At 40.1% G+C, this 14,909-nt stretch overlaps 1 protein-coding gene across 8 annotated transcripts in view; it reads left to right on the top strand.

Annotated features, from left to right (window-relative positions):
* Positions 1–2,061: 2,061 nt before the first annotated feature.
* Positions 2,062–14,909, top strand: part of MTA1 (metastasis associated 1) — a 225,085-nt gene continuing 212,237 nt past the window's right edge. For 6 of the 8 annotated variants that reach the window (XM_074213313.1, XM_074213312.1, XM_074213311.1 and 3 more), the window contains exon 1: positions 3,263–3,314. In XM_074213313.1, coding sequence (XP_074069414.1) covers positions 3,278–3,314 — 37 coding nt within the window. In that variant the 5' untranslated portion in view covers positions 3,263–3,277. Of the gene's footprint in view, positions 2,337–3,261; positions 3,315–14,909 lie in introns of those variants that run through there. The other 2 variants (XM_074213317.1, XM_074213310.1) reach the window with 2 other exon arrangements.

Raw genomic sequence — 14,909 nt, 5'->3', positions numbered from 1 at the left:
AAAACTCCAATACTTCCTTATCACCTCTAGGTTTAAATATGAAATTGTTTGGTATTCATAATCCTTTACAATATATCCCCCTCTTTTCTACCTTCCCAGTCTTCTTTCTAATACTTTTTATCTTTCCATTTACTCCTCAATCTACTCCATCTACTCCTCAATTGTCTTCTAGCTCCTCTATCTCTCAGCTCCAGGCATTTTCTTGGTTACTTTCCATGGCTGGAAATTTTCTCCTTCCTTATCTTTGCCTCATGACTTTTCTTTCTTCAAGTCCCAGCTAAAATCCCATTTTCTACAGGAAACTTTTCTGAATTAACTTGTGCCTTCAGTGTTACTTAATTTGTACTTGAATTTAGCTTGTCTGTTGTTTCTCACTTAAGATTGTGAGCTTCTTCAGGATGTGAATATCCTTTTGCTTTTCATTGTATTTGTATTGTTTATGGAAGAACTTGTCATTGGAGCTTAATAAATTCTTATTGACTAGATGTCTTTGAGAGGCTGGATGATCACTTATCTGGGTATTTCAGAGGGGATTTCTGCTTCTATCCCAGAAAGAATCATATGTCCTTTGAGGTCCTTTGTACCTCTAAGATCATATGATTTCATAAGCTATGAATTCCAGGGATATTTTCACTACCAAACAAACAATCCCTCCTAAATCAACCTTAAAGGAAAAGTGGTCATTAAACTGAATTTAAGGTGAAATCAAAGCCATCTTACTCTTTGGAATGAAATAGGCTGCCTAAAGGACTTCTCTATTTTTCTTTCTTTTGCTAAGATATTAGTTGTTAGTTTGAGCTTTAAGAATTGTGCTACTCTTAAAGCCTTAATTATGTTCTGTCTTGCACAGTATTATATTTTATCTTTTTCATGCTTTGCTAGGCTGACCTATGTGAGGTCAAGGCTCCTTTATTTTGTTTGTTTTTTTTCCATCTTCCTCTACCTCATGATCCCAGCACTGGGCCTTGCACCCAGCATAAAGAACTTTGCCCAACAAATGAATGAATTTTGAGAGGCCATAGACACTTCGCCTGGCTCCATCTGTCCTTTCCTTTCAGTCTGGAGAGTAGAGCTTCTGGCTATAGGACTGCAGGAGAGGTCTTGGCCTTTGGCCCCTTAAGTGGAATTATAATTGCTTTCTTTGTTTCTGCCTGTTTAAGAGGAGGAAAAAAGAGGGGAGAGGGGAGACAGAGACAGAGAAACAGAGAGAGAGAGAAACAGAGAGAGAGAGAGAGACAGACAGAGAGAGAGAGACAGAGAGAAACAGAGCGACAGGGAGGGAGAGAGAGACAGAGACAGAGAGTGAGAGAGAGAGAGAGAAACAGACAGAGACAGACAGAAAGACAGAGAGACAGACAGGGAGAGAAACAGAAGACAGAGAAACAGAGAGACACAGAGGAGAGAGAGAGACAGGGAGACAGAGAGAGAGGGAGAAACAGAGACAGATAGAAAGACAGAGGAGAGACAGAAACAGAGAAGACAGAGAAACAGAGACACAGAGGAAAGAGAGACAGAGAAGAGAGAGAGAGAGAGAGAAAAACAGAGAGACAGAAAGACAGAGGAGAGATAGATAGACAGGGAAACAGAAGACAGAGAAACAGAGAGAGGGAGAAACAGAGAGACAGAGACAGAGGAGAGACAGAGAAACAGAGACACAGAGGAGAGACAGAGAACAGAGAGAGAGAGAGAAAAACAGAGAGACAGACAGAAAGACAGGAGAGACAGACAAACAGAAGACAGAAACAGAGAGACAGAGAGAGGGAGAAACAGAGAGACAGAGACAGAGGAGAGAGAGAGAAACAGAGAAGACAGAGAAACAGAGACACAGAGGAGAGAGAGAGAGAGAGAGACAGAGAAGACGGAGAAAGAGAGAGAAAGAGAGAGACACAGAGGGGAGAGAGAGGACAGAGGAGGCCGGGAAGAGGGTAGGGGAGGCGAGGAGGGAGGGGCAGGAAGAAGAGTGAGGGAGGAGGAAGGGGCACCCGGGTGCGGGGGGCGGACTAGCCGCAGAGTGAGGAGCTGCCTGGAGCCGGGCAGCCCAGTCCCGTGGGTCTCTAGGGCCTCCCCCTCCCCCCAGTTTCAGGCGGCGGCGGCGGCGGCGGCGGTGGACGGAGCGCGGCCCCTTTAAAGCGTCCGCCCCCGCCCCCACCACAGCCGATCGATCCTCCATTGTCCAGCACATTTCCCCCACCTGGAGGAGCCTCCGCGCCACCCTGCGAACCCTGCGCGCCGGGCCCGGGCCAGGCCAGGCCAGGCCAGGCCTCTGAGCCCCCAGTGCCGCGCCGCGTCCCCGGAGCCGGAGCCCGACATGGCTGCCAACATGTACAGGGTCGGAGGTGAGCCCCCTCCTCGCCGCCGCCGCCCCGCGGCCTCCAGCCCGGCCCGAGGCGGCCCGGACCCGCCGCGTCCTCCCTCCCGGCCAGCCCCGGCCCGCCTTGGGCCTTCCCCGCGCTCCATTTGTCTCGGCCCCGGGGTGCGCTCCCCCTCCCCGCCCCCACCCGCGGCCGCCCGCCCGGCTGGGGTTCCATTCGCCCCTTCTCCCGTGTGGCCCGGCCCGGCCGAGCCTCCTGGGCCAGCGCCCGGCGCTGCCTCCCCCGCGGCCGCGGGCCCGGGCCGCTGCCGCCCCATCCGGCCCCCGTGCCGGGGCCGAGCCCCGTACGCGCCCATCTCGGCCGCTTCCCCCGCATCCCGCCGGCCCCTGGCCGGCCGCCGGCCCCGGGCTCCCCACCCCCCGGAGGCGGACATTCGGCCTGGCTGTTGAGAACGCTGGCGTGCCCGGAGCGAAGCCCCGGGGTTGCCCGCTCATTTGCGTCTTGGCTTTCGAATGAGCTCGTCCATCTCACAGTTTATGAATATTTGGGGGGGGGGAGCGGGGAGGGGAGTATTTGATACCTGCCAAAGTTCGGAGCGAAAGGTAGGAAAGGTAAGAAAGTGGCAGGCATGGCACGGGGAGGGAGGGCGCTTCGGAGAGTGCGGTTTCTTTCAGAAACGTGTATGTAGGCTGCTTTGTAGTGATCTCAGTGTCCTTACAAAGCCCGGGCGATGCCAGGGAGGTGTGGGGAGACCTAGTTAGAGAGCAGAATGGGACCTGCCATGAGGACAGCCTGAACACAATACTTCTTTGCAGAGTCCTGGCCTTTGGGGGGAGCACTTTGTTAGGGCAAATGCATCTAGGGAATTAGGTCCTTTAGTTTTAGTGGTGGGAGCAGTTGCTGTAGGAATTTGTTGGGGGGAAATTTTCTTTTTTTTCTTTTTTTTTAGGATTTCTGCAAGGCAAATGGGGTTAAGTGGCTTGCCCAAGGACACACAGCTAGGTAATTATTGTCTGAGGCCGGATTTGAACTCAGGGACTCCTGACTCCAGGGCCGGTGCTCTATCCACTACACCACCTAGCCGCCCCTTCTTATTTTTTTGGGGGGGAGGATTTTCTTAAGGAAGTTTTATTTTTTTTTCTCTTAGAATCATTTTCTTGGCGTGAAGCTGGGAAGGACGGTAAGTTCTGTCTGCTTAAGTGTATTGAGGATCAGGAGAGAGTTCTCATTCTTCTTGTCTTTGTGGTAGAAAGGGTACAACTCCATTGGGTTAACGGGGAGCCTTGGGATTGCTTATTGCCCAACTGAGAGTATGTCAGAAGCATCTCTTGTTGAGTTCTGTAGATGGAGTGGTTAATGCTTGGGAGCTCAAGCTTGCAGGGAGGGGTAGTCTGCTCAGGAGGGATGGAGGTGATGATGTGATATCCCTGCAAGACCATACCTTCTCAAAATTGAGGAATTCTCTGGTTTAGATTTCCAGTCAGTTCCAAAAGCAATGAACCAAGGTAATCTTTACAGATGATATTTAAAATGTCACCTACGATATATTTTTACTGGTCCCAAATTAGTACTTTCTTCCCCTAGCCAGTTTGGTCTCCCACTTCTTTGATGATGTACTTTTGGAGAATGATTATGCTAATGTATACATTCTCTCTCTTTCAACACCCTCCTTTAAAATGCTTAGGCCTTTTTCTTTTTGCATGTCTTAAGTAGACTTTTTTTGGCAATAATTTTTATGAGTTACTTTCCCTTTGGAAGATGTTGGATCAGAATTGCTGACTAGGCTATGAAAAGACAACACTATGATGCAAATTTCTACCTTATCTTTTTTTAGAAGGTTTTGAATTTTACAATTTTTTCCCACCCTCTCTTCCCCTTCTGCCCCCGCCCCCCCAAGGTGATCTGATAATCTTTGCATTATTTCTATGTTATGCATTGATCAGATTTGGATGTGTTGAGAGAAAAAAACATCCTTGAGGAAGAAATAAAAATATTACTACAAATAGCAAAATTATGTAGTACATAAGACAACTTTCTAAAAAAAAATCAAGATGATAAGCTTTGGTCTTTGTTTAACCTCCACAGTTTTTTCTCTGGATACAGATGGTATTCTCCATAACAGATAACCCTAAAATTGCCCCTGATTATTGCACTGATGATTTGAATGAGCAAGTCCTTTAAGGTTGATCATCACTCCCATGTTGCTGTTAGGGTGTACAATATTCTGGTTCTGCTCATCTCTCTGCTTCAGTTCATGCAAGTCTTTCCAGGCTTCTCTGAAATCCCATCTTTCATAGTTTCTAACAGAACAATACTATTCCGTAATGTACATATACCACAATTTGTTCAGCCATTCCCCAAAATGATGGACATCCTCTTGATTTCCAATTCTTTGCCACCACAAACAGAGCTGCTATGAATATTTTTGTATAGGTGATGTTTTTACAAAACCTTTTTCATAATTTCTTAAGGGTATAGACCCAGTAGTGATATTGCTGGATTGAAAGGTATGTACATTTTTATTGCCCTTTGGGCATAGTTCGAAATTGTTCTCCAGAAAGCTATGAATTGACACTGGTATGCTTATTTAGTGACTTTAGTAGTAGGTGTGCTCTGAAGGATAGGATATAAGCAGGTCTTGAAGTCTCTTGAGAATCAGGGTGGGTAATTTGTAGAGCTCCTGGTTGGGGCATCAAAGGTTGGCTGCCCTTTTAATTCTTCCGTCTGCCTACATTTTGGGGAGAGGTGGAGGGTGTCTAAAACAGAATGTGCTGGCAAGTTTGTTCTTATGTTCACAGCTGTGTTTCTTCACTAAGTTTTGATTTGAATAGAAAAATTGAATTTCGGGCGGCTAGGTGGTGTAGTGGATAAAGCACCGGCCCTGGAGTCAGGAGTACCTGGGTTCAAATCTGGTGTCAGACACTTAATAATTACCTAGCTGTGTGGCCTTGGGCAAGCCACTTAACCCCGTTTGCCTTGCAAAAAAAAAAAACCTAAAAAAAGAAAAATTGAATTTCTAAACTACTCAAAAATTTGTATTTCTCTTAATAATTAATGATTGAAAGCATTTTTTGTATAGCTATTGATTTCTTTGATTTTTTCCTCTGAAAACTGTTAGTTTTCTATTTATTTTTAAAATTTTCCTCCTAGCTATATGCATAAGTTTCAGCATTTACTTCCTAAATCTTAAATTCAAAATTCTTTCCCTTCCTCCCATCCCACTCCCCTTTGTATAACCTTGTTATAGGTTAGAAATTTGTAGGTATGAAAAACATAGTAAACATAAACACCCCACCCCCACCACTGCTAAAAAAAGAGAAACCTCAAGAAAAATAAAGTGAACCCTATACCAAAATAAGGTCTATGGAAAAGGGATAAATTTATGACCAAACAAGAATTAGAGAACATTATAAACTGCAAAATGAATGATTTTGACTGTATTAAATTAAAAAGATTTTGCACTAATAAAATCAATGCTGCCAAAATTAGAAGGAAAGCAGAAAGCTGGGAAACAATCTTCACAACCAGGAGTTCACTCAGATAAAATTGGAAAATATATAGAGAATTGCATCAAATTTATAAGATCACAAGTCATTCCCCAATTGATAATGGTCAAAGGATATGAACAGACAGTTCTCAAATTTGGAAATTAAAGCTATATAAAATCATATGAAAAAATGCTCCAAATCACTATTGGTTAGAGAAATGCAAATTAAAACAACAAGGAGGTACCACCTCACACTTATTAGATTAGCCAGGATGAGAAAAAGGGAAGAGGATCAATGTTGGAGAGGTTGTGGACGTTGGGACATTGAGGCATTGCTGGGGAATTTATGAACAGATCCAGTCATTTCAGGAGAGCAATATGGAACTATGCTCAAAGAGTAATAAAACTGTTTATACTCTTTGACTCAGCAATTCCAATTCTAGGTCTATATTGAGAAGAAATTATAAAAAAAGTGGGAAAAGTCCTACATGTTCCAAAATATTCATTGCAACTCTTTTTTACTACATTGTAACTCTTTTTTACTGGCGAAGAATTGGAAATTGAGGGGTTGCTCATCATTTGGGGAATGGCTAAACAAGTTTTTGTACATGGATACTATGGAATACCATTGTTCTATAAGAAACCATAAATAGTTGGGACTCTAGAGAAGCATGGAATGACTTACAGGATCCCATGCTGAGTGTAGGGAGCAGAACTAAGAGAACAATGTACACGTCAGCAACAACATTGTGAGATGAACAACCTTGATGGAAGCAGCTCCTCTTGAAAGTCCAGAAAGTTTAGGATAACCATTTTAGATACCCAACCAGAGGGGAAAAACAAAACAAAACAAAAAAAACCCCCTTCAGGATCTGATGAACACTTTACCGAAATTATCCCTTATTTATCTCTTTCCCTTAATCCTAATTCCTCATGCCAAAAATTACTAAAATTAAAAAAAAGAAAAAGTGAGAAAAAAGTATGCTTCAGTCTGTGTTCAGACACCATCAGTTCTGTCTTTATTATAAGTTCATCAGTGAAATTACTTAAATATTTTTTCCCTACAGTTGCAAATGCCAGATATATTTATCTCTACCACTATTAATTCTATTCCCTCTCTCCTTTCATCTTTTCCCTCCTCAAAAGTGTGTTGCATCTGACTATCCTCTCCCATGATCTTCCCTCTCTTCTATCACCTACACCCTCCCCTCCCCCTGTTCCCTTTCTCCCATATTTTCTTTTCCTGTTTTCCTCTACGGTAAGATAGATTTCTATATCCAGTTGTGTTTGTTATTCCCTCTCTCTGAGCTGCTTCTCATGAGAGTAAGGCTCATTCCCATTCTCTCATCTTCCTTTTCTTCCATTCCACTGCAAGATCGTTTTCTTGGCTCTTTTATGTGAAATAACTTATCCCATTCTATAGCTCCTTTCCCTTTTTCCCAGTACATTCCTTTCTTGCCCATTAACTCTTATCTTTTTAAATATACCTTCAGATTCAACTCCTTCCTGTGCCTTGTCTCTAAGCTCTTTTTCTAACTGCTCTAATAAATGAGAAGGTTCATGAGAGTTATTAGTCTCTTCTTCCCATGCAGGAATACACACAGTTCAGCATCATTAATTGATTTGCTCTTCCCATCCAGCTCTCTATGTTTTACCTGAGTCCTGTACTTGAAGATCAGACTTCTGATAAGCTCTGGTTGTTTCATCCAGAAAATTGAAAGTCATTTCATTGAGTGTCCATCTTTTTCCCTGAAAGAGGATGTTTAGTTTTGCTGGGGAGTTGATTCTCAGTTGTAAATTAAGCTCTTTTATCTTCCAGAATATCATATTTCAAGTCCTATGACCCCCTTAATGTAAAAGCTGTTAAATCTTTTATTATCCTGACTGTAGCTCCATGATATTTGAATTATTTTTTTTTTCTGGCTGCTTGTAATATTTTTTCTTTGCCTTGGGAGTGCTGAAATTTGACAATATTTGTCAATTTTTTATTTTGGATCCCTTTCAGGAGGTTATCAGTGGATTCTTTCAATTTCTATTTTACCCTCTTTCTAGGATATCAGGGCAGTTTTCCTGGAGAATTTATTTTTTTATTATTATATAAATATTTTGTTTTCCAGTTATAATGATAGTTTCTGCCAATCTTTTTTTCAAAGTTTTTAAGTTTTACAACTTTTTTTCTCCCCTCATCCCCTCCCCCCCCCAGCAGAAGGCAATCTGACATAGGCTTTACATTTGTATCCATGATAAGCATAGACCAAAATTGAACTTGTTGTGAGAGAAGAATCAGATCCAAAAGGAAGAAAGAAAACATTAGAGATAGCAAAGCTATGTAATACATAAGAGTACTTTAAAAAATTGAAGATAATAAACTCTACAGTTCCATATCCAGATACAGATGGTATTCTCCATCACAGACCCCTTACATTGTCTCTAATTATTGCACTGATGGAATGAGCAAGTCCATCAAGGTTGATCATCATCTCATGTTGGTGTTAAGGTGTATAATGTCCTTCTGGTTCTGTGCATCTCATTCGGCATCAATTCATGCAAGTCTTTCCCTGGAAAATATGAAAAATGAGATTTATGCTCTTTTTTGGTCATGACTTTCAGGTATTCCAATAATTTAAAAGTTATTTCTCCTGGATGTTTTCCAGGTCAGTTGTTTTTCCATTCAGATATGTGAAAACATTTTCTTGTAGTGTTTCATTCTTTTGGTTTCATTTTTTTTTTTATTTCTCAGAAAATCATCAGTTTACCTTAGCTCCATTCTACATTTTAAGCAATTATTTTCTTCAGAAAAACTTTTGTATGTCCTTTTCCATCTGGTCAGTTCTGTTTTTTAAGATATTCTTCTCCTTGTTGGCTTTTTTTTGGACTGCTTTTATCCATTTGATCCAATCTGGTTATTGAGATGTTATTCTCTTCAATATTTTTTTTATCTCCTTCACAAAGCTATTGACTTAGTTTTCATGATTTTCCAGCATTGCTCTCATTTCTCTTCCAATTTTTCCTCTACCTCCCTTACTTGATTTTCAAACTCTTTTTTGAGCTCTTTTATAACCTGAGATCAATTCATATTTTTCTTGGAGACTTTGGATGATTTTGTTATCTTCTGGGTATATTTTGGTCCTCCTTAGGACCAAAGTAATTGTCTATGGTCATATTTTTTTCTTCTGTTGTTGACTCATTTCCCCAGCCTATGATTTGATTTTAACTCTTTGTTAAGGTGGAAGACATATTTTCCCAAACTTTTGAAGTTTTTAGAGCTGTTTTCAGGGACACTCCCCCAGGGACCTTCAAGTTCTCAATTCTGCCAAGGTTTTATAAGAGGTTATGACTGCTGTAGTGGCCTGTGCTTTGGTCTGTAGATGACCACAAGCACTCCCCTCTGCCCTGGAACTGTGAGAAGGGTCCCTGCTCTGCTGCAGGCAGTGAGTGTTATTCTGCTTCTGTTCTTTTTCTTGTGCATGGACCTCAGACTGAGACTTGGATCTGAGTATGGGTGAAGCATCAGAGTCCTGCTTCAGGGATAGCAAAGAGACCTCTGCAGTCTCCCCTAGCCCCCTTACAGTCTATGGGCTGAGCACTCTGGAAGCAGTTGCCTGGTGGCTCCCAAGCCTGCCCCTGGTCCTCTGGGGAGTCTACACTGAGACCTGTGCTGGACTAAGCTGCCCTCTCACTCTGGTACGATAGAGTTTTCCTGTTAATCTTCACAGTTGCCCTTGGCAGTCCCTGAGCTGAGAGGTCTGGAAGCTGCCAGAGCTTCCGTGGACCCAGACACCTGGAGGTCAGTTTCTGGATGGCTGCAACTGACTTGCTATGATTTTGCTGCAGGCCTTTCTAACCCTGGTATAATACATCCTTTCCATGGATCTTCCAAGTTGTCTTCAACTGGAAAATTGTTTCATTCAGTCTTTTTGTGGATTCTGCCACTAGAATTTGGGTAGACTCATTCAAAGGTATTTAGGTGATTTGGGGGAGAACTTGGCTGGAGTTCTTGCTTTCACTGCCATCTTGACTCCATCCCCCAATTGTCTATCCTCATTGGCCATTTGTCAGTTAGGAAATGGCTCTTTTCCCCCCCCTCATATATTTGATTCATTTCTCTATATATCTTAGCAATGAGATTTTTATCAGGCAAACTTGCTGCGGAGTTTTTTTTTCTTCTCTACCCTTAAGTTTTCTGTTTTTTTAATAATTTTATTTGCATTGAGGAAGCATCAAATTTTGGATTAGTTATACTGGTAACTGATGACAGAAACATTTCACTTCTTGAGGAAGTCATAGCCTCTAGCTCATCTAAGGAAGAAAGGAGACTTTAGGCTAGTGGTATCTAATTCAAGTAGAAACATGGGCCATATACCTAAGGATCTCAGGGGAAGCATATTGTCTCAGAAAACCACATATTAACATTATCTTAGTTGTATTTTTATTTATTACTTCCCAATTGCATTTTTTTTTTTTGATTTTTGCAAGGCAGATGGGGTTAAATGGCTTGCCCAAGGCCACACAGCTAGGTAATTATTAAATGCCTGAGACTGGATTTGAACCCAGGTACTCCCGACTCCAGGGCCGGTGCTCTATCCACTGCGCCATCTAGCCGCCCCTCCCAATCACATTTTAATCTGGTTCAGTTGTATTTCAAAGTTTTGTGGGGCTGCATGAAGTGTGGAATGTGATTTGTGTGTATTAGTTTGAGGTCAGGACATTGGAACCTTGGATGGAAGTGATAATGTTTTCTTCCTCACATTTGGTTGATTTCTTTCTTGTGAACTCTCATCACACATATAACCCCTACTTCTTCCTTAAATGTTTATTTTTGGTACCTTGTTTCTCATAGTCAACATTGTAAATTTCATTTCCCTCCTTAACTCTTGCTTAAACCCAGTAGTAAGTAATGATTTTTGATCTCCTTTTTCTTTTTTTCACCTTTAGCACAGAGTAACTCCTATCCCTTTCTATTCTTGTCCCCTGGTGGTCAAATGGAGGAAACAATGATAATATAAATTCTTTAATTGCTTTTTGACTACTTATTACCATTCTCCATAGTAACTTTTGGACATTTTTTCTTTTGGAATTCCCACATTTTACTTTTTCTTATCCTTGGTGATAATGTTACTTTTTTTTTTCCATGTATCTTGAACCCCTTTGGCAATCTTGGAGATCCCTCTAGGTGCCTCAGAATATTTTAAAATGCATAAAGTAAAATACATAGAATTACAAAGGAAAGCACTTAAGAGAGTTATACCGGCCTAAATCTTCATTCTAAAACCATCTTTGTACTCTGCTATCAAAATTATCATAGCATACATCTTCTTTCATAGCCAAACTCCTAGGTAAAGCAGTAAACTGCTTTTTCAACTTTTTAAATGGACCTTCTGACTCCATTATGAAACTACTCTAAAGTTTCTGATGATCACAAATGAAGTGTTCATTTGAGTCCTCATCTTTTCTGATCTTTTGATGCTGTTTTGATACTCTCTTCATCCTTGCTATCTATAATGTAATTCACTTCTGCTTTTTGCCTGCCTGCTGGTCATTCTTTCTCAGTGTCCTTTGCTTTATCATAAAGACATCTTTTATCTGTGTGTCTATTTATGCCTTGTTCTGACTTTATACTTTCTCTTTCCATGATTTTATCAGTTCCCATTGATCCAATTATTTTTAAGCAACTAGCTCTTTTTCCTCTTGAATTATATTCTTACATCATGAGTCTATTTGACCATGTCCATACGAGTTTTCTGTTTGTCAAACATCATAGCTAAAACAGAACTTTGAAATAATATTTTTTCCATCTCCCATTCCCAAATTCCTGTCTGTTTACAAAAAAAATTCCTTATTCACCTTTTCTCTGCCTCCTGACTTCTTTAGTTTCCCTTTCAGTTGCAATTAAAGCCCCATCATCTAAAGAAGCCTTTCTCAGTCTTCCATCTTTGTTTTGGTGCCTTCCCTGTGAGACTTTTAATCTTGCAGATAGTTGTTTGCATGTTATCTCCTTTATTAGATTGTGACTTTGAGAACTACAGAGTTGGGTTGTTGGTTTTTTTGTTCGTTTCTTTGCCTTTCTTTGATTTCCCCATCCCTTTGCAAGGTCTAACACTTATTAAGTAAGTGTTTAATTCCCTTTGCAAGGTCTAACACTTATTAAGTAAGTATTTAATAGCTTTTAGTTGACTATCTTGAGACTTCTCAGCTTGAGTCATTCTTGACTCATTCATGATTTCTTCCATGTTTGGTCAATTGTTAAACTTTTTCTCCTCCACTTTCACCTCCCCCCCCCAAATCATTAGCATCTACACAATAATGAGTTCTAGAAAGACCCTTGTAGCATGATGGGCAAAAAAAAGCCTTGTGAATAGGAGCAGTAGACTAGAGGGTTGGTTTTTTTTTATTTTTACAAGGCAATGAAGATACAAGTGATTTGCCCAAGGTCACACAGCTAGGGAATTATAGACTACAGGCTCATAAGTATAGAAGAATTATAATATGAATGGAGAGATCATTGAGATATATAGAATCAATCTATTGGAGTGAGCATTAGATGTGGAGTTAGAGGGCTTGAGTTCAAATGTAATCCTTTCTACTATCTATGGACCCTGGGTAAGTCACTTTACTTCTCTAAATCTCAGCTTCCTCATCTGTAAAATGGGGATGATAATAGCACCTACTTTACAAAGTTATTATGAGGAATAGATGAAATAATATATACAAGTACTTTGGAGACTAAAGCCATATATTTGTTAACTGTTCACTTTATTTTTAAATTTTATTTTTTATTTTAACTTTTTAAAAAAAATTGAGTCAAAATTCCTTCTTCCTACCACCTTCCCCACCCACTGAAAAGGCAAGAACTACGTTATTAGTTAAACATATGAAGTCATGTAAAATATTTCTATAATAGCCAGATTAAAAAAAGACAAGAAAAATGAAATGAGAAAATCTTACTTCAGTTTGCCCTTAGAGTTTATCAATTCTGTCTCTACAATTCTGTAGATAGCTATTATTCAGAAAGACTGCAATCCATCTTCCATATAGCTACCAAAGTTAATGTTCCTAAAGTAGTAATATGACAGTGGTAATCTGCTTAAGTATTTTCAGAAGTTCCCTATCTCCTTTAGGGTAAAATACAGACTTCTCAATCTGGTATTTGAGGCCCTACACCATCTGCATTAATATTTCCAGCCTTACTAAAATAATAAATAAGTAAAATAACTACTTCCTTTATTCTATTATTTTCTTAATTTAGCATTTTATTTCCCACCTCTTTCCTTTTGTACAGATTATCCCATGTTCCTGGCACTTAAATCCTTTTTCAACTCTGCCCTTCAGAATTCTGATCATTCTTCAAGCTCTGTTGTAGTGCCATATCTCCTGAAGCTATCTGAGATATCACTGAGGGCTAGTAGATTCACTCCCCTTCCCACCATGCCCCCTCCCTACTCATTTATTTTCTAATTACTTACCTGATTTTTTAACTTAGTCTAGTATCTAGTATTCTAGTGTTATATAAGTTTCCTGAAATCGGAGACTATTTCTTTTTTTTTTTTCCATTTAAAAGTGTCTAGCAAATTTCCATGTAAATAAACTGAAGATGGCATCTGCTTTATTTCTCTGTGAACAATGGAGATCAGTGGATAGAGGTTGACAATAAAACTTGTTTCCCTAGGGGCATGAATGAACTGATAGTTATTACCCTGATGAAAGAAATCAAGGTGCCCTGAAAAAATACCTCCTTTAAGTGCTGCCCCTGCTGTTTACTTCCAGTGAATATCTTCCACATTTCTTTTGAAATTATCAGGTACTTCCCCTCATTTTACAAATAAAGAAATGGGCCTAGAAAGTTGAAGTAAAGTTATCTTTATGCAGATGTTAGAACTCCTGTGTGAAACCAGATTTCTGACAAAACGTCTGTTATCATTTTACCTTCTTATAGTTCTTTAAGATACATGTTCATATAAGTAAATGTATGAATTCTTATCTTAATTTACTGTCCTGAAGAGATTGGGGATCATTTGAGATTGGGGACAGTAATGTTGTCAAGAGGCACAATAGAAGTTGTCAATAGTTCCTATTATGGCCCTTGGGATTAGGGGACAGGCCATTGAAAGAAAAATAAATGGAGCTGGAGCTGAGACATGGCAGTTTCATCGTAGATTACCCTATCCTCAAATTATATATCAACTATTTTGTGACAATAATTTACATCCAGCATTATCATTGATTTCTAATATGTAAATACAGTGACCTATTCTCTGTTCTTATCTTTCTCGAACTTTCTGCAGCATTGGACAGTGTTAATCATCCTTGAAGTTTCATGACATTCTCCTCTCTGACTTTTTCTACCACCTGCCCTGTTTCTTCTTAATCTCATTTATATATTGAAAATTTATTAGTTTTGTGCTTTGTAGTTTAATCTTGTATTCTGGGTAGTTACCTTGTAAGGATCTATGTTTAGGAAAAAAAAGTTGTAAAAAAAATCTTGTAAAAGTTAGTTTTACTGTGAGTTTGAATTAGGAGGTTATTCCCCTTTTCCTTGGCAGTTTTGTCAAGAAATTTGTATTGCTTGTGAGAAACTTGTGGTGATTGTTTTTGTTTTTTTCAGAGATGATCCTTAGTTCTCACCCATTTAGTTTTCCAGGTTGCCTTACAGGAGTCAAGTCCTATGCCCTAGTACCTACTTACCAACCACTATAGTCAGTAGTTGTTCTGCTCCTTCTCAGGACTTCTTGCTATCTATCCAGTGTTAAAGTGACTTCTTCAAGTCACCACAGTGACAGTGGTACCAGTGTGCTCTCTCTGTTCAGGGTCAACTTCCTAGGAGAAATCTGTTAATGTTCTCTTCCTCCTCCAAGTTGTTACCTCTCTCTTCCCAGTAGACCATGTTTACTTGTGAATGCAAGTGTTATAAAAAAAAAAAAACTCTTGCATGTAATAAGCACTTCCTATTGAGTGTCTTGTTTCACCTTTGGTTACCCCATTTGGGGTTTTCTTGGCTAAGATACTGGAGTGGTTTGCCATTCCTTCTCAAATTTATTTTACAGATGAGGATCTTAGGCAAACAGGATTAAGATAGTAGATATCTGAGACCAGATTTCAACTCAAGATGAGTC

The sequence above is a fragment of the Macrotis lagotis genome, chromosome 1, assembly GCF_037893015.1.
Source record: "Macrotis lagotis isolate mMagLag1 chromosome 1, bilby.v1.9.chrom.fasta, whole genome shotgun sequence".
NCBI classification, from domain to species: Eukaryota; Metazoa; Chordata; class Mammalia; order Peramelemorphia; family Peramelidae; genus Macrotis; species Macrotis lagotis.
This window is presented reverse-complemented; position numbering and strand designations above follow the sequence as displayed.